Raw genomic sequence first — 24,191 nt, 5'->3', positions numbered from 1 at the left:
AAAAAAAAAACAAAAAAAAACCCCACATATTTATAAAGGCTGCCATTTGACAAAGCATTTTAGCATATACCTCATTTAGCTTGCTTACAGTAAGCTACTTACATAAGTAGCTGAAGTGAATTAAACGGCATAACTCACGAAGTTAGGCACATATTTAAATAACTTAATGAATCACGAGCCAAGTCTACAGAAATTCAATGAAGTAAATGCTCCTGCACTGCATGGGTAAATAACTACCAGTGGTCAAATACCCAGTGTAGTTTGTTGATGTATAAGAGCTCACAATTTTTAGACATGAACTAAAACATTGGATCAGTTTCTAAAATTTATTCCAGGCAGGAACAACGATCAAGTGTGCTGAATTTTAACTTGTTCACTCCTAGAAAAACCACATTATGTACAGCCACGCAGTACATTTAAAGGAACTGAAGGTGACACATACTCAAAGACACAGCAAGCCACGCAAGATACAGAAATTTTCTTCTAGAAAATACAAGATGCAAAACTGATAAAATGAGTCTTGTCTACTTTTCTCTTCATGTGCCTAGTACAGACAGTCTCACAGTAAAACACGTCATGTCACTAATGCAGATGTTGTCAGCTTGGGGGAGCTTCTGACACATCACAAATCACATAAGGGCCACCTGAGCAGCAGGACCCACAGGCAGATCTGCCACTGACTTGCTCTTCAAACTAACAAGGATATTTTAAGCACTGTTCACCTGTCTGCTCGCTGATACACATTCAGTTTCTTTTCAAAAACCTAAGTGCAAGGAGTGCTGTTTTGGGGAATGCCATTTTTTAAAGATGAATTAGGAAAAACAGAAACATTTGAAAGAAACCAACACTTGCGTGTAGTTGCACATGACCATATGTTCTCCAAGGGTTGCCATTTACTTACTCTTTTTTTTTTTTCTTTTCTTTTCTTCCCCACTTTCAATTTTTTTTTCCTTTAATAGCCAGATGCTTCATCTCCTCTCTTAACCAAGAAGATACTGCCCAGCCATTCAAACTAATCTTGTGTCTCTGGTATCACATTCTCCAGTACTGACCCATTCAGTCCCTGCACCAGGACCATATACCCAGTCTCCCATATCAATATTTCTTGCATTGCAGTGCATGTTCCATCCTCATCTGTCCAGTGCCATCCACAACATTTTTATTCAATTTACTTCACATTCTCATTTTTATTCATACAGGGCTGAACTACAAAAATCTCTGTACAGATGAGTACCACTCCTTCAAAAGGAAAATTCAGAGAATATAAACACATGACTGTCTGTCCACTGACAGCTTTATGAAACATTTAGAAAACACAGGAACTGTGCACTTAAGAATCCAGTTCATGAGAAAACACCCCCACTGTAAGCCACGTATTTCTACAGATAGCACCACTACGTATTTCTTCCATTTTCAATTATTTAATAATTACTTCTACTATTTCTTCTGCTTTAATTTCTTTTTCAGCTTCTGTACTTCTTTTTAAGGTAACAGGAAAGTTTTTAACATGTTGCTCAGGAAAAATTCTTCTCAGATCTAAATAATAGCACATGGCTTCAATGCTCTGCTCTCCATAGCTCTTCAAAACGCCCATAGGCATAAAAATCCACATCTTCCATCAGTGAGTGATTCATATATACAGTGGTACCAACATCACTTTGGGCAGCTGTGAAAAACAGGGCACTACACCTTTGGCTGAAAAAAACGAATAATCGATTACTAAATAAAAACCTGCCATGCTAATACTGCACGCATGTACTCTATTCTCAGTTAAAAATATGAGAGAATTTCATTTTTCAGGAGCCATTTTCCACTCAGTTAAAGCCATGATTTAGGAAAGTAGGTGCATGTACAGACCCTTCAACTGAACATGATTCAAGTGCAGAAAGAGTTCTGCACTTACAACAAATTAAGGGAGAAAAAAAACTCTGCTAAAACTGATGAGGTAAGTAGGTCTTGCTCAGTGTAGCTACAGATAATCAAGGCAACTGGAAAGCTGCAATCATTTGAAGAACAATACTGATAAAAAGTTGTTGCACAAAGGACGTTGAGGCAGGCTTACATGCAGAATATTTATTCTGTTGTGCTAAATAACTAATAAGTGTAACCAGAAAGAGAGGGAAGGGAAGAGAATGAGATATGGTAGGTCAAAGTCAGGAGAAAAATTAGAGGTGGTTGCTGGAAAATAATCACCAAGGGCTTGGCTAAGCCTTAGAAATTAGTTGCTTTTAGGCTCCTGTACAAGCCAGCTCACTTTGGGCACTCAGCTCCCGCTAACCAGTGGCACTGGCTCCTCCACAGCTCCACATCATCCCACAGGCTGCTGCAAGAAGCTATGGAAGGATGGGGTTTTGAGGGAACCAGACTAAAAGCAGACACTCTTTCAAATTCAGGTGCACAAGTACACATATTCCTGAACATGTTTTTCTAGGGGGGCAGGGCAGGCACAGCTTTTATCTTTATACTTCAGGTAATACAGCCTAACAGTATTACACAAAAGTGTTACATAAAAAAAATACACATTTTCCCCTCTGAAAACCTGTAATTCCTCCTCCTATTCACAGGCTGGTTTGTGATTTCCATTTACAGGTTCACTAGCCTAGTCTGGACTACCATACCTATGCTATTCATACACACACATCCCACACACGTGCTGCTAGGAGCAGCTGAAGTCCTGAAACAGACTATTAATGAATAACACTTTACAAGCAAGTTTTTCCCTCCAGGCTTTTTCCCCAGGTAAAACTTTCATGGAAGCACAGGTGTGCACTCTGCTCTTAATTTAGTTACAATCTGTTACTCCTACTATGACTGCTCCTACTATGACTTCTTCAAGGTTTGTGGGTTTTAATTAAAAAAAAAAAAAAAAGAAAAGAAAAAAAGGGACTTGAGGCTTTTACTACTTCCGAACCATAAGCCACAGTTTGTCCAACTTTCACAGCAACTTCATGCAAGTCAATAACCTGGCCTTACTAATAAAAATTTCAGTTTAAACACGTGTCTATACTTAAGTAGTCATTAAAGACCCTGTCTAGCTTAAAATAAAAAAAAAAAAAACCCACACTTAGTTTGAGGTTTGAATCCACTATCAAATAAAAGAGTTTTCTGCTTCAGAGGGAGGGGAGAGCAAGGCTGAAAGAAACTTTTGGGGAAAAAGTGATGGTGTGCATGCATGACACCAATGTTCTCAAGAAGGTGCATGCAGCAAGTTACTTATGTTGATAAATTGCATAATGCATACTCTGTTAAATAGAAAAGAATTTAAATAATTCCACACATTAAAATATATTTAATGCATGTGAAAATACAGATTTCTGTTAGCTAATGCACATGTGCTTTTATCCCAAGAGACAGGGAATCTCTAAAAGCACTTTCTCGCTTTTTGAAGTTTAAAATATAATACAAAAATGAAAATAATCTGAGACTTACTTAGTCTAGTTAAACATTACTCTAGGAAAAAAAATGGCACTATATTTGCACTTTTATAGTGCTCTGATCAGCTTATACTTTCAGGCTGATCCTGAAGAATGGTTAGTACCTATTTAACTTTTGGGTCGCAATAATATTTCCATGGGCTAAAGCATGATATGTTTAGTTGTCATTATTTTTTTCTTCTCCCCAGTCTACAGAAGGGACTTAAAGCAAACACAAATAAACCCATCTAACCAGTAAATACTGAGTCAACCTCTTCTAAGTGACTTAAACACTTATCTCTCCCCTCTTTATCAATGTGTTAAATATCTAAATACCCTTTAAATACCCTTGCTTTTAGTCCCTTTGTTTTTAAAGGACCTTCTGTTGTGCAGGATTTCACCTGTGTGTGTGTATAAAAATATATAAAATATGTAAGAGTGCTGATTAATCTTATTTCTTTAACTCTCCTTCCTGACACTTCAGACGCCATCTGTTGGAACTGGAAAACTCACTATACTTAAGCATTTTCTTTACTTTCTTTTTTAACAGGCTGTAATATTTCTTTATTACTGTTGACAGAAGCCTCAAGTGAAGGAGCAGGTTTTCTGTAGCAGGTATGGAATTTCAATTTTAGATGCCAAACTAGTAAGGCACTGGGTATATGACACCAACTGCAAGAGAGGGCACTCAGCTCCTGGTGGGATCAAGCCTTCAACAGCACAGCTGACATACCCTTCACTTTGGCATAACCTTTACTTCTGGTATTGAAAGAAGAGGAATGCCAATTTTAAGTTAAAAGTAATTCTATTAGAAGATAAAATAATATCCTGGCATGTTAAAGTCCTCTGCTGCCCTGCTACAAATACATTATATACGCTTCCAGCCTCTGACAGAGTAGTGGCCCATCAACATTCCCCTTCTCAATCAGTATCATCTGGACTCTTGCAGGAACACAGAGAAAGAAAGGGCTTTAAAACTACTGAGTTATGTAACAAAAAAAAATTCCTTTCATTTTACCTCAAATATTCTCAACTTGGATGTAAGTTCCTCCAGTAGTTTAACATCTTTGGAAATCTTGAGCTTTAACTTGTCCCAGTGTCCCTGCACATGCTTGAACTCTTGTGTGTAGACCTTTTTTATATCAGGAGAAGCATGTTTCTCCAAAGCCTTTGTTTCTTCAGCAAGTTTATCTACTCTGGGCTTCTGGGCTTCCAGCGTCTCACAAATTGCCTACAAGGAAAAAAGAAAAAAGAAAAAAAAGAAAAAGAAATTTGTAATGAACACATGAAACCATTACTAATTTCATTAATTTAACTTTATTAGTATATACATTTAATGTGCACATGTGATAAGCATGACCATATATTTTGCTATATTTTGTTGAGGAAGAATCTTATTTTTGATACATTTATGTTCCCAATTTTACTTCTACATACAGGAAAGAAACAGGATAAAGTATACCATTTCCTCTAAAAAGATAGGTAGTGAGATAGCAATGAAACTGGGAAGAGGGATGCTTGTTTCTGCAAACAAGAGCTTTCTGTGCAGGGTGTCACAGACTGTCAATCCCCAGCTTGGGTCTATGCCTGAAGCACTTATCAGTGCCAGCTATAGTACAGAAGGAGGAGATGGACAATCCCAGGTCCACAAGCAGCTCATCATCTGCAATTTGTTCCCATCGCCCATCACACTCCTTAAAGCTCCCACACTGGCGTGGTATGTCCTTTCAGGCTAATTAGTCTCTGAAGAAAAGAGGGAGGAAGGATTCAGGCAGCAGGAAAAGACAAGCCTCCAAAGACTAAATGCTACTGCAATTCAGTCAGCATATGGACCAGAAAATCTCTGTCATATTTAAACAATACAGAAGCAACATTAAAAGAGAAATCCAAAGAACTCAGAACTTTTTTTAATCTGCTGGTTCAAAAATAATCCAAAGCACTAACTCCCCTGTTTACCGGGCTTTTAAAAATATCTATTTGATCACTCTCTGCTGAATAGAGAAGTATATGAAGACAGATACAGCCTGTCCCCAACCCGGCAACTGGAGTTCAAGAGCTCCTGCAGAGCCATTCTGCAGCCCTCTCATGCCACCACACAGGGAAAAATCATGTTTCTGAATTGAGCATGATTCCACAAAAGCAGTGAGGGACAGGGAAATACTTGTCTGTGTGTATTTTTAAGAAAAAAAAAAAAAAAAGTACTGAAGATGCATGATTTTCTCCTGTCACTCCAGCCCTGACCCAGTAACCGATATTTACAAAGCAACTGTTATCCGTAGATTTTCCCCTACTTTATAGGCTCATAATAGGAAACAAAACACTGTTTCTAGAATTTGTGCAACAATTACCTTTATGGCTTGCAAGCACTGTTTCCCTTTGAAAGGCAATCTGGACGCCAGAGGAATACACTTACTCCCTCATAACAGCCAAGCAGGATGAAACAGGATGGATTTGTTAACCAGCTGAACCTGAGAGGCACCCCGCCTCTGGAAAGGCTATGCCCAGTGCTTAGAGGAGAGGACTACAAGCCTGCGTCCCACAGCCTCACCAGGAGGGCCGAGGCAGGGTCAGGGAGCCTGCATGGCTGCGGGGGAGGGACATGGCCTCCCCAGGACAGCAAGCCCGAGTGGGCTGGGCATGGCTGCCAGGCGGCTGCAGTGCAGCTTGGGCAGGGAGAGCTGAAAGGCAGCTCCCAATGGAGGGAAGGGCGGGCCGGGCTCCTGGCTTTCCTCACCATCGTGCTCAGCAGCAAAGGAGCAGACCTTGGATCAGGTCACCAACCTGATCCAACCAAGCTCCTAGGAGCGGGGGATGCTCTCAGCACCCTGACATCCATTTTGAGGTTCCTCAGCACAAGAGAGACACGGGCACACTGAAGAGAGCCTGGGAAGGCCATCAAGGTGGTCTGAGGCACTGCAGCACTTGAGAGAAGATCCCTCAGAGCCTCCTCTTCCCCGAGCCAAGCAGTCCCAGCTCTCTGGGCCTCATCTCCTGGCATGGGCGGCAAGAGAAGCTGTGAAGCCTGCAGGCTCGGAGGTACCCAGCCCTCGCCCAACACGTCCCTCAGCAGCCTCTGGTGACCCAGCTTTCAGCAAGCAACCCTGCCACACACACCGCTCCCGGACCGACTTCCCTCCGAGTCATCTTTTCGCTCCCCCACTGAAAACAAGGCAGGGGAAGAGGGGCTGACAGCAGCTGAATAAGCAGCTTCCTCGCGTCAGTGCGAAGGTAAGAGTTACCTTTGCCTGCTGCAGGGCCTTCTCCACCTTACTGGGCTCGCTCAGCCCGCTGGCGATGGACTGCTGCTTGTGCTCCAGCTCGCCCAGCGCGCCCTTCAGCCGCTGCAGGCAGTCCACGTACTCCTGGCTTGGCTGGCTCTCTGCCTCTGGAGGCATCGAAAAGAGTAATGGAACAAAATACAAGGTAAGGAAATAGACACGAGACCCAAATTATGAGAGACGTGAACATAATCAGAGTGATCAGAATCGTTTAGAAACAAGAAATCAAAGTGAGATACACTTGTACATTGAATCCTGCTGAGACCTTCCAAGAGATAAAAAACTCTTCTGCTGATGGCGATGGTTTTTCCTTTTAAAAAATATTAAATACATATAATATACAATTATGTATTATATAGAATATAATAATAAATATATGATGACAACACCCCCCCAGAAATAAGGATTTAAGAACTCAGCCCAATTTTCAGTATTTTCTTATACACCTAAGCACCTAAATCTCTCAGGGTGGTTGGGGTGGTGGAATCAATAGTACTTGGGCTTTTGCATGCCTACATCCCCACAATTTAGTATTTTCATTTTAAACAGTTTTAGACATATCTACTATTCATATGCAAACCGACACAGATATCTACTATATATAAAATATAAAGTATAGCATATATTATAGCCATATATTAAATATACACACTACATATAGCAACTATATAAACACACATACATAAAATATGTATTACTGCAGTAGTAGGGTTTGGGTTTTTTTTTTTTCATTTTTATATATATATACACACATAAAAATATATAGAAATAGCAGCTTTCAGCCTGTTGCCAGAACAGAGACACTATCTGGGAAGACTGAATAGAGAATAAAAGTTCAGATGGAATATCTGCTTGCAATCATTGCCTGCATCTCAGATTTTCCTTGAACCAGCCCTCTGTGGAATGCCAGGCAGGAGGCAGCATCTCACTCTGGCATTTCAGAAAGAAAGCATCAGAGTTAGAAAACTGCAGCGAACAGGATTTTGGCTGCAAGACTCATACTGTGGTATGCACATTCTCTGGCCTAGGATTCCTAAACAATTTTGTTACTGCCACAAATGAAATTAATCTAAGCCTTGTTCTGACTCACCAGGTAGCTTTTCAACAGCTTGCTGTCAGAACTGTCACATCATTTATAACTAAGGAATGAGTCAACATTTCTAGAGAGAATTAGTTACCTAGCTTCCTCTTTTCAAAAAACCAGGATCAATTTAAAGGGGGGGGGAAGAAGAATTCAGTAAAAAGCAAATAGGTACGCTGTCACTGAACTACATCAAATCTCAAAGGAGAAAATAGTTAAAATAGTCTCCCATTGACAAAAAAAATTAAGTCACAATTCCCATAAAAAAAATTCCTGTAGAGATGGGAGTGAGTAGCACTCCACAAGGGAATTTTCAGAGGCTCAAAGAGACAAGAAAGGAGCTGGACTTCTGTCAGTCACAGCCTGCCAAATTCACAAATGCTCAAGTGCCACCACCAGTTGTTTCTCCCAGTTATACAACTCTGGAAGTTCTTTTACCTTACAGCAATTCAAACTATGCTGTAAATAAACAACTGAAACCCTGAACTAACATTTCCGTCTGTTCTTTAGCAATACCCAATCTGCAGAGAAATTATCATTCAAAAAAAAGCCCAACACAAATACAAATTTAACATATTACAATATGTAAAGTATTTTTACCAAGTAATAACTGGTTCAAATATGTTAATAATGCCTCAAGTGATGTGTGGCATGAAAAAAATAAGGAGTATTTTTGTCATATCATGTAATAATTACCAAAATACACAATGCCAATAAAATTATTCAAAAGTACATGAACTCAGAACAGTCATAAAATAATCATTCCCCACAGTAAGAACGAAAGCATACCCTGTAATTTGAGTGTAGCAGGCAGATACATTTACTCATACAGTTTTCTGCATGGATATAATCAAAGCATGCAGGCCTTGTGCAACACATTATATAGATGGCCTAACCATTTAGTAATTAGGCCTATTTTTATACACACAGAATTAAAGTGTCAATGCTCATCCACTTGGGGCCATTAGCAAAACGCTTCTTTGAATTCCTCAGAAACAAAATGAAAACTAAGGAAAAAAAAACTCCTAATAGGTCTGTGCTCTTGCTATTCAGCTGTAAAATATTAACGGGGTTACATATTTTGTGCACTACATTTAAAACCCTTTAGAAGCCAGCATCACTGCTTTGAATGCTCATAATAAAATTTTTAATGCGACAAAAACCCAAGGAGAAAGCGCCTGAAAAGCAAACCAGATTCCAAATCACTTCAAAGATGAAATTTCCAAAAGGAATTATGTATGACTAATGTGCTCAACAAAGCTATGAAAAAGAATAAATTTCACATGCAAGCTTGAATTTTACAAGGTTCTCCTAATCTTCCATTTTTTATTTCTAGTATTACTATTTATATCTGTAAGCGCCAGAGACACACAGCTTTTCAAACTATATTATCCACCTTAAATATGTTTTGCTAATTCCTTAAATGTAGTTTCAGGAATGTTGCATCCTTGCATAATCGCTTTTAACACCATGGAACGATGTATTTTGTAGTGTGCACAGAGGAAGTCATATGAATATTCTTTAGGGTGAATAAAAAGATTTTGCCAGCCTGACCCAAAGCATCCCAGAATCAGTAGGAAAACTCTGCTAGAATTCAGCGAGTTTTCAATTGGCTCACAACAGCAACAACAAAAAAAAAAATATCAGAACACAAGTATCAGGAGGGCTTATGTTAAGCAAAATATATATATATTTACCTTTCTTCAGCTGCTGGTGACGTTCTTCTAGTTTCTGACAAGTTAACTTGAAGCGATCAAGAAAACCGTTCAAGCTCTCCTGAATGAAGTTTGGCGGCATGGGCTGAGAGGCAAGTGCCTTACAGGTGGCTTTCAGGTGTTCCAACCGTGGACTCAGGCTTACAAGATGAGTTAACTCCCGCTGTGAATGATTAAAAACAAAACCAAATCTCACACTTGCCTTGTTAACAACAAAGATTTTAGTAAGCTACTGCAGCACAGCTCCTCCACATTACTAGGGCAACAACATTAAATACTCCTGTGACACAGGTACCAAAATCTTCCAGTCAAATTGTGTGCCCTGGATGCCTCAGAAATTTTGAGTTACCTTACTGATTAGGCTAAGCTACTCTGGGGTATTTTGTACTCCTAACAGCTTCCAATCAGAATTAACATGTTTTGCCAGACTTACCTGACATAAGTCTTTCAGGACTGCTGAGGGCTGGGATGCTGAAGAAGCGTCGTTTTTAAGCCAGCCATCCTTCTCAATTACAATCTTCTCAAGCTCACTCATTTCTTTAAAACAAGCATTTATATCTTCTTGGTACTTTATCTTTCTGGCCACTTCCTCCAGATGTTGAACCACATCTTTCCACTCTGACAATATTTTCTCCATCACAGTTTTTATATCCACTGTAGAAAGTCCCTCTAAAAAGATCATATAAATTATTGTTGTATTAACTGCAACACATTTTGATTAACAGGCATTTAACGTTTCCTCTCTTCAGGTACACGTGTACATTTGCATTAACAAGCAAAATGCTTTGATTCCAAGTCCATTATCCATAAATCTGTACTTATTGCTAACAGTGTTTCAGCTTTTTATTTCCATTTTAACAGTAAAATGAAGACTGAGATATTCCACTTCCATTCTTTCTGTTTGATAACATTTGAATTTATAACAACAAGATGACTCTCAACTATCATGACCCTCTTCACCATCATGATTTGTGTCTAAATGTTGATATGCAGATTTAAGTAAAATAAGATTTATTTAAGTAGGCTTCCAGTAAATTTACTTTTTTAGAGGATTCTAGTCTCCACAAGGAGAGAAGCAGCAAGTTGGAAGGCAGCAATAAAGCCATTGAAAACAGATGGAAATCCTGTCGACTTGAGAGAGAGGTGGAGCAATGGCTAACAATGTCACATTGCATGCAGACATGATTAATAAACTAGGTAATATGAATAGCTACAAAAGCAACATGACAAAATATGAGATTTCCCACTCACAGTGGGAAACCCACTCATGAAGCACTTGCTATGCCATCTTTTTGACAAATCAATGCATTACTTGAGGATGCAGCAGCAGAAGTGAACAGACCTCCTACCCGTTCATTGTTCTTTTATTTCCTCAAGTGCCAGAAGCAACTGATAATTTTGCTATATACGAAGACATTTGAGTGCAATATGTATTCAGCAGTACATTCTTGCTGTTGGAAGTTTCTGATGCAGATTCACTTTCAGGGTACCGTCTTCTTTATATGAGACATATTTGGGTCATTTGAACTTAATGGTTCTGTCATTTAGACTGGAGCACAAGGAGGAGAGTCACATGGAGGGGCCTGTTTGCTGCATCGCTTTAGCATAAGTGTAGCCCCATGCTCTGGTCAGCACAACCAGCCAGCGTGCTGCAAGGGCACTTGAAGGCTCTGCTCCATACGTCCTCCCTGTCCTGCACACACCGACCATACACTTGGCATGTCTACAATACAGAAGCACAGCAGCTGCAATGAGCCACATAAGAGCAGCATGCACGAAACCATGGGTCACTGCCATTACGGCACGGCCTGTACACGCCCCACAACAGAAGTGGATGTATACACATGCATGCCACTGCTGTGCATTATTCCACAGGTGTAGCTGGGCCTGGGTTTGGAGAGAAGGGCTGTCATTCTGAGCTGGACAAAACATACTAGCAGACCCTAACAGAGCCAGGGGCTGTAGATCGGTTATTTTCTATGGGTCCCAAACTTTAAGATGACAAACAATTAGGAAGCAATTGCTGAATCTTATCTTTTGCCAGTACAAAGCATAGAATCATAGAATTGTTAGGGTTGGAAGGGACCTTAAAGATCATCTAGTTCCAACCCCCCTACCATGGGCAGGGACACCTCCCACTAGATCAGGTTGCTCAAAGCCCCATCCAGCCTGACCTTAAAAACTTCGAGGGACAGGACTTCCACCACCTCTCTGGGCAACCCGTTCCTGTGTCTCACCACCCTCATGGTGAAGAACGTCATCCTAACATCCAGTCTGAATCGACCCATCTCTAGTTTTAATCCATTCCCTCTGTTCCTCCCATTACCCGACATCCTAGGAAGTCCCTCACCAACTTTCTTGTAGGCCCCCTTAAGATACTGGAAGGCTGCTATAAAGTCTCCTTGGAGCCTTCTTTTCTCCAGACTGAACAACCCCAACTCTTTCAGTCTGTTCTCATAGGAGAGGTGCTCCAGCCCTCTGATCATCCTCGTGGCCCTTCTCTGGACATGTTGCAGCACGTCCATATCTCTCTTGTAGTAGGGGCTCCAGAATTGGACACAGTACTCCAGGTGGGGTCTCACGAGAGTGGAGTAGAGAGGGAGAATCACTTCCCTTGACCAGTTTCTGAACTATGCGTTTCTCGTTATGATCAACACGTACTGGTTTCATAGCCATGACTCATCACAACTGGAGGGGTTTATAAAAGAGAGGGAGGATCTCTGTGCAGGTTTGAAGACAAGGAACAGCTACCAATTTTTATAACCCAAACTCCAGGTCAGATCAGTGGCTTCCAGCCATCAGCCTCAGGGCAACGGCACCCACTGTAAAAAGCTTCAGCTGTAGTAGGCAAGGGGGGGAGGATTATAGATGCTTAGCAGATTGGTGCATCCAGGCAAAGGGGCTGGCTGGAAAAAAAATGTGACAGTTGGGAAATCCAATGGAAATCAGCATTTTCCAGAAGGTATGCTGGTTAGTATGCAGGACAGTGACACGATCCTTTCACCTGTCTGAATGCTACCAGTTATAGACACTTCACCAAAAGGCAAGTGCATAGCAGATCTAAAAGACTGTCTCTGGATGATATGAACAGCTCTTTTATGGAGAAAGTCACATTTCAGTGATGGAGTTTTGTCATATTATGAAACAAGATTTTGGCAAGGTTTAAAGAATCAACTTTCACTGATGTTAATTATAAGTTTCCAGGGATAAGTGTTTTAATTGACAATCAATCATTTTCTGAAGCATGTAGGCTTCTCTCTTGCCTTTGAACCATGAATTGTGACTGTATCATCAAAACATACTGACAGTTTTAGAGAAACAGAGGAAACTAGAAATAAAGAGACATATATACACACATTTATCAAGCCTAAATTTGGTTTCAAAATTTTAACTTCAAGGCAGTTATATTTTAAAATTTTATACTTAAAATCTCCACACAATTTAAAATTAAACCAACTCCTTCCCCCAAAAGCATGTTACTGACATTTTAAGAAATTATGTCTATTTCAATAAAAACAAGCCTTAAAAAGTTGCAAATGAACACACACACATTAAACAATATTAATATCACTTTTCCATAAGCATTAATAGAAACAAAGCACATATCAATAACTAGTAACAATGACCAATGTCTCTGAAGGAAAGAAAATGGAGGGAGAGGGAAGGAAAATATTGCTATGCTTAACTAGAGGTAGCCTATTTCAGTATTATTTCCCAGCAACTCATCTGATTAAATCACAAAACAGAAAAACCTTCAGGTCGCTTACCCTTTCCCATTTGATCCAAAAGAATATGTGCACTTCGTTTCAGTTCATCTAACTTTCGGCTTTTTTCAACCCTTTCCTTTTCAATCACCTACAAAGTGAACCCCAAAAGAATACAGTTTCAGAGAGGGTAATTTTTCTTGACTCCACCCCCCCACCCCCAACCTTCCCCACTAGTAACATGGATTTTCCCACTACTACCCAAAACACATTCCAGTTTTCTGGGATACAGGCACCTTCTAAGATGTTTGGAAAACAAATGCAAAAGGAGTTACCTCTCAGAAGTGCCAGGCAAGCAAAAGTCTAGTAAAACACCACCAGGAATAAAATATTGTTAAAAGGGTTGACGATCCTGCTATATGAAATCAGATATTGGGACATCAGCTAAAACAAGTCAATTGTGATCAAAAATTGTAATTATTCAATACAAGCCAGTGGAAAAAAGACTTCTTTTTAAATAGTCTCTTCACCTCTACAATCTCTACTGAGATATCCAGCAGAAGGGAACAACCACCTCTTCCCTAGAAGTCCACTTGCAAAAACTATAGCCCCCTAGTAATCCACTCTCAGAAACTCTAGTGCTTCTCTCTCTCTGTGACTACCAAGTTCCTCCCTTAAGTCACACATATTGATGAATCTTCCTGTGTGAGCCAAGAGGTAGAATACATCCACAGAGGAAAGATGAGCTCCTTGGACACAGCTTCAATACCCTCTAAGATTACAACAAAGTATCTCCAAATTAAAATCTTTTTGAAACTAATGTCCAAGGTCATTACTCTGGTTTAGACTTGCTACAGTAAACTCAGAAGAAGCGTGCATCTTATTTGCACAGTTGGGAAGAACAAACACTGTCCTATCCACTTAGAGTCCAATCATTTAAAAACACTGCTGTTCATGGGAACCTGGTGACCATCTTGGAGCTTATTTTATAAAGGGCTACAAACATTCAAAAAGTTCTATAAACAAGCTATTGGGAGGGTTGTTTTGGTTTTATTTCCAACAGTCCTGCCATTCCAAACATTCCTACTGGCACCATTCTGCACTACAGCATTGAGAAGGAGTGTCCTTATAGACTTATAGATATTTTTAAGTGTTGTCTTTGATTTCAAAAGAATCAAATTTAGCAGGTCCTGCTAAAGCTCCAGTAATCAAAGCATGCTCAAGGACCAAAAAAGGCAAGAATACGTTCCCAAAACAGAAGGAAGATAAAATGGTTATTTCATGGCTCCCAGAGGATCCTGTAAAATTATGTATTACGTCTTACAGGTCAGTAATATTGTACTACCAGGTTTTCTCCAAAATTAATAGAGCAAACAACATGTCCAAACATTGTAACGACGGACTACTTCAGACCCTGGGTGGTACAGTCTGCGCAGAGTGTTACAGCATGATTCAAGGGGTCTCTGAGCAGCCCCCTGGCCCATCGCTGCCACAGTTATGAAAGTGGTGTCAATCAAGACCATCTCCAACTGTGAAACATGAAGCCAAAATATGCTGCTTAGTGGAAAAGAGACTAATCCTGAAGAGAGACATCTATCAGAACTCCAAAGGAGACATCAGCAATATATGTTTGTAAAATTCCCTGTGGATTGTGCAACCCAACACAGAAGAATTTTCTGTCCAGCTGGTCAGAGATTTCCATGTACGTCCAGCTCTGGAACTATTTAACTAAAGGACTTAATCCCCACAAAGCATGTAGATCAGCCCACACCTCAGCTGACACCCAGCTTAGAGTCAAAATATACTATTCACTGGAACACTCTCTATTCTCCCCATTTTACCTTCAACTTTTCTTTCATGTTTGAAGTCTCTCTCATCTTCTTGTACTCTTTGATGTCTGTGGCCTGAATGGCAGATTTTGATTTTGAAATCCAGTTCAAGAGCTCAGTACTTTCAGCATCAAACCTGGTTTAAAAGGTCAGACAATTTTTTTTGGTCATTTTTCTCTATTCAGTCACTCTGTCTTAAAAATCAGAAGTCTTAAAGTTCAGCACATTACTCAATCACAAAACAGCAAGGCTGCACACAAGATTCATGTTTCTCATATTAATACTCACAGGTGGTCAGAGAGAGACAGACTTTCAAAAACCTGACACAGTAAAAAAGTTATGTCTATGGTATTACCATTTGGGAGCAAATTATAAATGCATGGTGCGGTTTATTTCTTCATTTTTTTATATATATCTTCATGCATGTTTCTTTAAATATGGCACAAAAGATATCTCTCAATGTAGAGTATTTTAAAAGTTCTAAACTAAACCTCAGGAACAAGACAAATTAGTATTGCAGCTCGAGATTTTGTAAAAGTCTGCAACAGTATTTAGTCTGAAGAAAAAGCTAGCAGCTTAAGCACTCACGGCAGTGATAGTGGACAAACCTTTTTGAACGGTTAGCTGACTAAAGATTAGCTTATAGCTTAATATTTTTGGACATGTCTATACTAACATAACTTTCTTATACCTAAAAGCAATAACCCACCACCACCAAAAATAAAAAAAAAATAAATAAACAAGAAAACACCAACTCCCAAATTGACCAATACTGTACAGAACTTGAGAGAAGGATGGACTACTATACAGGCCACAAGTCAGGCCATATTACAATTCCACTACTTAACACAGTGTAAATCCTAACACAGAATAACAGTCTAGCAACAAATGCAGAAGTCACTGTTAGTCACTCAAAGTTTTCACGGGAAAACCCACAAAATTCTAGTTACTGGCCATTTGTTGGTTTAGACATAAGTATCTGGGATCAGGCAAAAGCATCAGAAAGTTTAACCTCTTTTAACTGACTGTCCCCAATACAGTTTGAACTCTAAGAAAAGATCAAATCACTTTTGCTTTCAAAGTCTAAAATATTTCTACAACTCATGAGACACAGAGAAGGAACCGACGGGCTGTTGACTGTGTTAGTGCCCTGGGATACCCACATGCGCACACCACCCCCACCAGGGCTTGGAGGATCTGACCAGGGTCCTCAAAAGGGTTTGAGCAGGTTCCTCACCCATTCAGACCTCCATTCCTCCTCCAGAAAAATGAAAAGAACAACTCCTCTTCACTATGTGAACACACATCACCTATAGCACAGCAACGCCCTGCTCTTAATGCAGCCCTCTATCCTCTCCCTAAATGACCTGCCAAAGGTTTAAACTAGTGACACCTCAAAGAAATGCTCACTTTCTCAGGCAAATAGAAGAAGTAAGATGAGTATGCAGAATTTACTTTCTAAATTTATCTGAAAACAATTCTTTTAGCTTTAGGTATACTATTTAATAAAAGCACTGCCACACATGTTATTAAATACTGTTTATCCTGGAGAAGAGAAGGCTCCAGGGAGGCCTTACAGCAGCCTTCCAGTACCTAAAAGGGGCCTACAACAGAGATGGGGAGGGACTCTCTATCAGGGAGTGTAGTAACAGGGTGAGAAATAATGGTTTAAACTGTAAGAGGGTAGATTTAGATTAGACATGAGGAAGAAACTCTTTACTGTGAAGGTGGTGAGGCACTGGAACAAGTTGCCCAGGGAAGCTATGGATGCCCCATCCCTGGAGGTGTTCAAGGCCAGGCTGGATGGGGCTTTGAGCAGCCTGGTCTAGCGGGAGGTGTCCCTGCCCATGGCAGGGGGGTTGGAACTAGATGATCTTTAAGGTCCCTTCCAACCCAAACCATTCTAGGATTCTATACATGCAAATCAGTCAGCCACTCTAGATACACTTGTGAAAGGAAATATCACTGTAATATTGTTCTTATTACTAAATACCAGGTGCATGGAATAGGTCCTCTGAGCCTTTTGTGCCTTTGCTCCCATTTTTCCTACATATTTTACGAGGATTAGGAATAAATAATAAATAAATCAAAATACTTGGCACTTTCACAACACGTTTTAACCAAAGATAAGAAGATGTTTTTCCAATATAAGTGTAATTAATTCTATCTTTCAGCAAAGGAACTGAGGTACAAAGGACTGAAAACCCACTTTTTTGAGAAACATCACCCCTGTTTCCCATTTAGTTAATTAATGAAAATTAATGGAAGCTGCAGGATTTCTGTGGCTCTGAAAACAAGGCTGTATGTTCCCTTCCTGTTCCACAAACCCAGCCTCACAACAGCAACATAAGTATTCCTCACTTGCATAAAAGAAAAATCAAAAGGCAAGACCAAGAGACATGAGTCTATGTAGTATCTAGTAAGCAAGGGAAAATGGTAGCGACAGATACTTACTTTTTCTTTGCTTCACTGTCCCCTGGGATTTGCCTTTTCTTTGGGAGTGGCGGTGGGGGCAACTCCTGTCTGGATTGTTTAACCACTACCTGTTCCTTCAAGGGCGTTGTTTCTGCAGCAGTCTTCTGTGAAACCTGTGACATCCCTATGCTTCCTACAGCCTGAGTTACCTATACAAAATAATTTAGAAGAAGGGTTAAATGCCATTTCTAACACAAACTGAAATGCTTTTGCTTAGTTCATTTTATTCATCAGTCATAAAAGCCCATTATTCACTCCTACAAATGACCACACCTAGCTGTCATGAAGCACCTTTATCACAGATGCACTCCAGAGAAAAATGTCATTATTCTCATTTTAGAGATGTGAACCATACATCAAAATTCTCAGTTCAACTAGAATTTCATGCCAGTCCAAGTGAACTAGAATCAACAAAATAAGCATCGTATCTATTTTCTTTCATAATTGCTTGTTATGGGTCTTTGGGTTTATTAACACACAATTCTATACTGTATACTCATACTCCATAAAACCAAGCTTATATCTCAAAAAGAGCTGATACAGAATGGATTTGACCTAAAAATTCACTCAAGTCAATAGAAACTTTCCACACTCTTTAACAGGTTATAAAGTAAGTCCCATGGGAATCAACCTGGAAGTTCTAAGTATATGCTTGATATTTAGGGGGAGTGAAAGGATGAAGACAGAATTTGTCACTCTCCAGTGTTTTGACTCAAACACAAGAACAAATAAAAGCCACATGGCTGAAATGGACCACTACACAGACTGCACAACTCATTCACTATACACTAAATGGATCGTGAATCAGTGCCACAGACTTTACCATAATAACATTTCAATATCACAAAAAAGGGACATATGAGTCATAAAACTGTCAAACAAAATTCTCACAGAAGCCCATGGGAGTTCTGTCTAAATAAAAACATTAGCAAGCACTCAAAATACTAAAATAAACATTTAACAATCCAGCTTGGCTACCATCATTACTTATCAAAGAAACAACTACTCTATTTTCAACAGATGAGAAATCATACTCACAGAGCATAAATGTTTGTATGACTCCCATTTATTTATCTATTCTGGGTTTGGGGGTTTGTCTTTGTTTTCTTTTAGTATCAGATTTTATCCAGTCCCAGCACTCTTATAATGTTTAAAGGCATTTGCATTGATTGATAATACATGGCAAGCCTGCTTTACTCATCAGAAAAATGAAGCTTAATCTGTGTGAGAAAGGAGTAATAGTACTAGTCAGGTTAACAACTTGGGGTTTTGAAGACCAAGGAATGCAGACAGCTTTGTCAGAAGGTAAAGTCAGCCCCACGTGAAAGAGCACTCACCTGGCTGTCTAGCCTGATGCCAAGGGCTTGCCTGGGCAATTTTGCTGACAGTATCAGAGGTCTGCATACAGACATCTAAACAGCTAAAAAGTAATAAAGCCTTGTTAAGTACCTGGTTAGAGTAATCCTCTAGCTTCTGAACCAAACCGTCCCACCTCTGAGTTAGTTCTTCTTGATCCTGATCGATTTTACTGGACGCTCTGCCATTCCCCAGGATTTGAGCCACATCCTGACCTAGCTCATTCAGCTGGTCTAGCGTTTGCCGTTTCATACCCATGTCCTCTTTCAAAATCTGAAGTTAAAAGAAAACATTATAAGGCAACATCAGGTATTCTGCCACCCCTTAGCTTTTATTTGGGGAGGAGAGGGGGGAGGGCGGGCAGGAACCTGTACTACCCGAGCCAGATGCATCATAGGTTTCAAAATAGTTCTCTTGTGTAACAAAGCACTAAGACACTCTTTAAGAGAGCACATCCCTGAAGCAGCTCCTAGAGCAACCAGCAGTATCTCTTGGGTAACAGTTACAAATGGTTAGTTCAGGTACAAGCCGCACCAATGTATTAAAAGAACAGAACAAAAAACCAACCCAAACCACAAACCCACACTTTGGAAAATACAGCTGACTGGTGGCTTGCAATAAACTCCAAACCCTGTCAAAAACCCAGGGCAGCTGTTTCAAAGTCTGGCACACCACCCTGGAATGGCCCTGGAGTAAGTTGTATGCTTTTTTTTAAATTCAAGTGAAAGAATCTGGCAAGGAGACAGTACTGTCCTGGCTTCCAAAGAATCATGCATTTACAGCTCCTGCTGGGGTCAAACTGGTAATCTGCCATTCATTTAGTCTATGAGGCTTGACAGGATAGAGCAGGACAGCGATACTCACTGCTAGTTTTCGAACATTCACACTCAGGTCTGTTTGATCTTTGAAGTTGCTTGTCTGGACCTTACTCAAAGCCTCTTCTTTCTCAGTTAACCAAGCTTTCAATAAGCACTGCAGATCATAAGAAAAGCAGCAAAAGAAAATATCAAGTTTGTCACATAGCTAGTGACAATTCCTTCTTTAAGATCATTGCATTCAAAGCACAGTTCTGCAGTCTTTATACGCAGGAATTTCAGTTGGCACTAACAAAAATAGTACATAAAAGGGGACAAAAAAATATCAGACTAGACAACTAAGTAATGCTTTCCAGCAAAACAATCTCTACAAAACCATTTCTCAATATATCAGAACACACACACACCCCAAAGTTACTTGTAGCAAACAGATACCTACCATAAGGCTGAGGAAGGACTTATAAATGATATTAGAATTAAATATATCAAAATGGTATGTATGCTTTCTTTCATGCTCCACCATTCTTCCTCTGTGATTCAAAACCAGCCATTACAAACATTTTCTCACAGAAGCTACACCACCGATAACTCAGAGCTCTTAGGAAGTCATTCAAAAACTCAGGTATTAATTAGTTACCTCCCTGTTTAGGGCACCTACTTCCAATTGCAAAATAACTTCAAGAATACTGTCTCATTAACTGCTAAAAGCTGGAGTGATCTGCTCTGGTTAATACAAACTCAGGGATCTTGAGCTTTTTCTACTTTTTCCTTGGGAAACGTGTTCTGGATCTCACTTCTCTTCAGTCACGCAGCATTCCTATGGGAACTCCAGCAATAACTGGCACCAGGTATCAGGAAGCATGTTATAAATTTTATATTATGTTGCAATATATTGCTGCTGCTGCACAGCCATCTCCATAGATTATAATATCCAGCTCTCTATCAGCTCTGGCATACTGCTGCTCCTTGGTGTTTAAAAAAAAATAAAATGATACAGCAAGGCAGACCTTTTTGTTCTTTGAACAGCACACTTTACAACAGCTACTAGGCTCCTCAGTCTAGCTGCATATTTTTGGCATTGTCCCAGAACTGACTACAGCAACATTTGGGCCGAAGGGTTAACGCAGTTTACATTGCCAATGTAAACCAATATGCAAAGTGTACACACAGCAAATATGATGGCGGAATTGCCATGGGGCTGTGAGAAACGGAATTATAACACCACACATTTTCTGGAAAAGTCATGCTGGCATCCCAGCCAACATATTTTATGCATAAGAGGAGCTTAAAAACCCTTCAATGTATTCAATTAATTTCTGCTACATCAGCAGTTAAAGATAATTCTCCCAAGAAAACTGAAACATAATTATCACGGTGCTAAGACATATCTGGCATTGATTGAGAAATTTGTTTCCTGAGCAGTAAGAATTGTGTTGACTTGGCAGTGTAGTTTCCAAAACTTTTCTAGGCAGCCACAAAAAGGCTGATGCATCACTGTTGCTCATCTCTCCATTTGGTTGGATGAAATAGAAAAATGATAGTACCCAAACATTTTAGCTACTTTTGTGTTAACAAAGTGTTTGTATTAAAGTTTTTAATTAGTTCCAAATTGCAATTTTTGTAAGATGCTTGATAATTCTTGAGGACATAGAATTGTAATTCAAACCTGTTAGTAATAAATGCACTGTTCAGAGTTGAACAACGAATGCAAACAGGCTGATCTAAACCACCTAAATAAACTTCTACTTCCTCATTACTTGGTAGCTGACATTCTACATTAAATAAACAACAATTAACTTTTTCAACTTTTACAGTGCAACATAATTACATACAAATTAAAAAAAGTTGAAAGCAAAGAAACTCCAACATAAGATGACACTCTTAACAGTATTGTAATAGTCAATGAGTGTTCACTTTTCCCCAGACAAATATAAAGGTGGAAGAGGACAGAAATATGTCCACATAAGGTCATCAAAACCGAGAGCACCCGAAGTCTGCACCTTGACATACACAGAATCCTTATTTCTCAACTCAGAGACTTACCTTGCCGAAGAGTTGCCAGGAAGTGTTAGCACACAATTTTCTGTATGCACATACACATATGCTTATGCGGTATTTTAAAGAAATATATATAAATAGACAGCTGGCATTGCAGAAACCAGAATCTGAACCTCAGGGCCATATTACCAACAAGGTCACACGAGCTACAAATTCAGCTTATCAATATACTGCAAATAGATATGGGAGGGGTCAGGGAGAAACACATACGTAACCCCAAAAAATGCAGACAAAACATCCCTGTCAAAGAAACCAGGCTGTAACTGATAGCAACAGCTGTATCAGCACTGTTCTACTTCTTTCAAACGTCTAAACAATCTGCGCATACAGCAGAGTTCAAGCAATAGCTTACAGTGATAAATACCATCATTTAAGAAAACAAAACAATTTAAGTAAAACCTTCAAAGGAAAAGCCATCAAATATTTTAAGCTGAGACGCAAAACAAGCTCTAGCACCAGGTATGCAAACCTAACACATAAAGTTGTGTGACCATATTTTTTATGCCATCAGTTAATTTGTGTTTGAGCAGTATATTTAATATATATGTAAAATGTGTGATATCAAAGCAAGACAAAACTCACAATGCCATCTTCTTCACAATCCAACTGTTTACCTAAACTCAGCAAAGTGAGACAAGCTGCACGCTTTGCTATTTTAACCAAATATTTTATGTTACTGATTTTGAAAACAGTATCTATTGATTAGTTGACTGCAGAATTGTGTACACGTATATCCATGTTGGAAGCACATATACCTTAATTATGGAAAATTTCTGTGATGACCGAACCACCAAATACTTAGTGATTCATTGTCACATTGCTACCATGGATATTCCCACTTCTTGGCCATTTCGCAAACTACCTTGGAAATTATTTTATAAGGAGTTATAAACTTTCCTACTTAAACTTCGGAAAATACTTCTATTGCACTGCACAGGTACTCTACTCCTCAAGAAACACTGGGAACTCAAACAGTAACACAACATCTCGTTTTTCAAGGCTTTTTTCTGAGAGCTGTTAAACCCTCCTAAGGGGTTTGGAGGTTGTTTTGTTTTGGTTTGTTTTTTTGTTTGGTTGTTTTTTCCCCTCCACAAATCAACCAGTCACTCTGGGTAACTGAAGAGGTACTAACCTGCTCTTCCAGCAGGTCCTGCCACAGAAGCTGAATTTCTTGCAACTTGACCCGTCGTTCCTCAGTCCAACGACAAACTGCTGTCCACCGCTCACCGAGCCTCTACAAAAGCAGGAAACACTCATGAACATACACGAGCCTCACAAGGAAACTCAAAAATCAGATAATCAAAAGCATAATTTCTATTTCACAGTAACCGCTTTCTACATTATAGCTACCTCCTTGCCAGTAATCGCCATTGTTGTTTTGCACAAAGCTGGAGGTTAAAACTTTCAAGAGCATTCACCTATGGCCCTATCTCTGTTCTTGCTGAAGTCAGTGAGCTCTTTGATTGACTTCAAAAGGAGCGAACAAAGAAGCATGAATTTTGTTTAAATAAATTCTGTTTCACAGTCCAACTTCTGACAAAAACAGGAAAATATTTCACACTATTCCCTAGGTAAATTCTGCTCACGTTTCCCCCACCAGATTTTAACTTCCTAGTGAAAATTACTTATACGAAATAAGAGTTGTACCGTGCATCCTCCCATTTTAATGAAACCGATGAGAGAATACACTACAAAAGTGCCTAAGTCACTGGGAATGCAAAGAGCTTGACTCATCAGGAATTGAGCTTGAAAGTCACGAAAGCACTTTTGCAGATTTTACCGTGAGCAAATTTAACAATTCTTTACGTTAGTATTACTTCTATCAAGAAAAAATTACTTTAAATTACTTTCTCAGATAAATAGTCTTCAAACACAAAAATGTTGATTGACAATTATATGCAAAGGTTTTAAGTGTCCGCTACTACTGTCAAAAGAGGGCTCCTACATTACAAGAGGTGATGGTTTTAAACTAAAAGAGGGAAGATTTAGACTAGACATAAAGATGAAATTTTTTACAAAGAGTGAAACACAGGAACAGGTTGCCCAGGGAGGTGGTAGATGTCCCATCCCTGGAAACATCCAAGGCCAGGTCAGATGGGGCTCTGAGCAACGTGGTCTAGCTGAAGATGTCCCTGGTCATTGCAGGGGGGTGGACAGGTGAACTTTAAATGTCCCTTTCAACACAAACTATTCTATGATTTTACCTGTAATTGTTCCTCCAGAATAGCTGTTGCACTTTCCCCACTGCTTTCATCAACAATGACGACCATGTGCGTTAGGGAGTTTACCTTCACCTGCTCTGTCTCTAGGTCACTCTGCAGGCTCTAGAACAACAAATCTGAGGTTACCAACTTTACATTTGCTAATCTGCTATTTTGGCCACAGTGACTAACACAACTGCTGTAGCAAAGTACTTCAGATTCAACAGTCAAGCATAGATTTTACCTGGGAATCACTGCACAGTTTC

At 39.6% G+C, this 24,191-nt stretch overlaps 1 protein-coding gene across 4 annotated transcripts in view; it reads right to left on the bottom strand.

Moving 5' to 3' along the window:
- The window catches only part of UTRN (utrophin), a 391,420-nt gene that overhangs the window by 274,159 nt on the left and 93,070 nt on the right, over positions 1 to 24,191 (bottom strand). For all 4 annotated transcript variants that reach the window (XM_074580341.1, XM_074580342.1, XM_074580339.1 and 1 more), the window contains 11 exons: positions 23,929 to 24,048; positions 22,857 to 22,958; positions 19,716 to 19,823; positions 18,945 to 19,124; positions 17,475 to 17,644; positions 15,033 to 15,156; positions 13,255 to 13,342; positions 9,921 to 10,156; positions 9,470 to 9,650; positions 6,653 to 6,798; positions 4,432 to 4,644 (listed from right to left, as the gene is read on the bottom strand). In XM_074580341.1, coding sequence (XP_074436442.1) covers positions 4,432 to 4,644; positions 6,653 to 6,798; positions 9,470 to 9,650; positions 9,921 to 10,156; positions 13,255 to 13,342; positions 15,033 to 15,156; positions 17,475 to 17,644; positions 18,945 to 19,124; positions 19,716 to 19,823; positions 22,857 to 22,958; positions 23,929 to 24,048 — 1,668 coding nt within the window. The remainder of the gene's footprint in view (positions 1 to 4,431; positions 4,645 to 6,652; positions 6,799 to 9,469; positions 9,651 to 9,920; positions 10,157 to 13,254; positions 13,343 to 15,032; positions 15,157 to 17,474; positions 17,645 to 18,944; positions 19,125 to 19,715; positions 19,824 to 22,856; positions 22,959 to 23,928; positions 24,049 to 24,191) is intronic.

Source organism: Larus michahellis, chromosome 3, assembly GCF_964199755.1.
Source record: "Larus michahellis chromosome 3, bLarMic1.1, whole genome shotgun sequence".
Taxonomy (NCBI): Eukaryota; Metazoa; Chordata; class Aves; order Charadriiformes; family Laridae; genus Larus; species Larus michahellis.
This window is presented reverse-complemented; position numbering and strand designations above follow the sequence as displayed.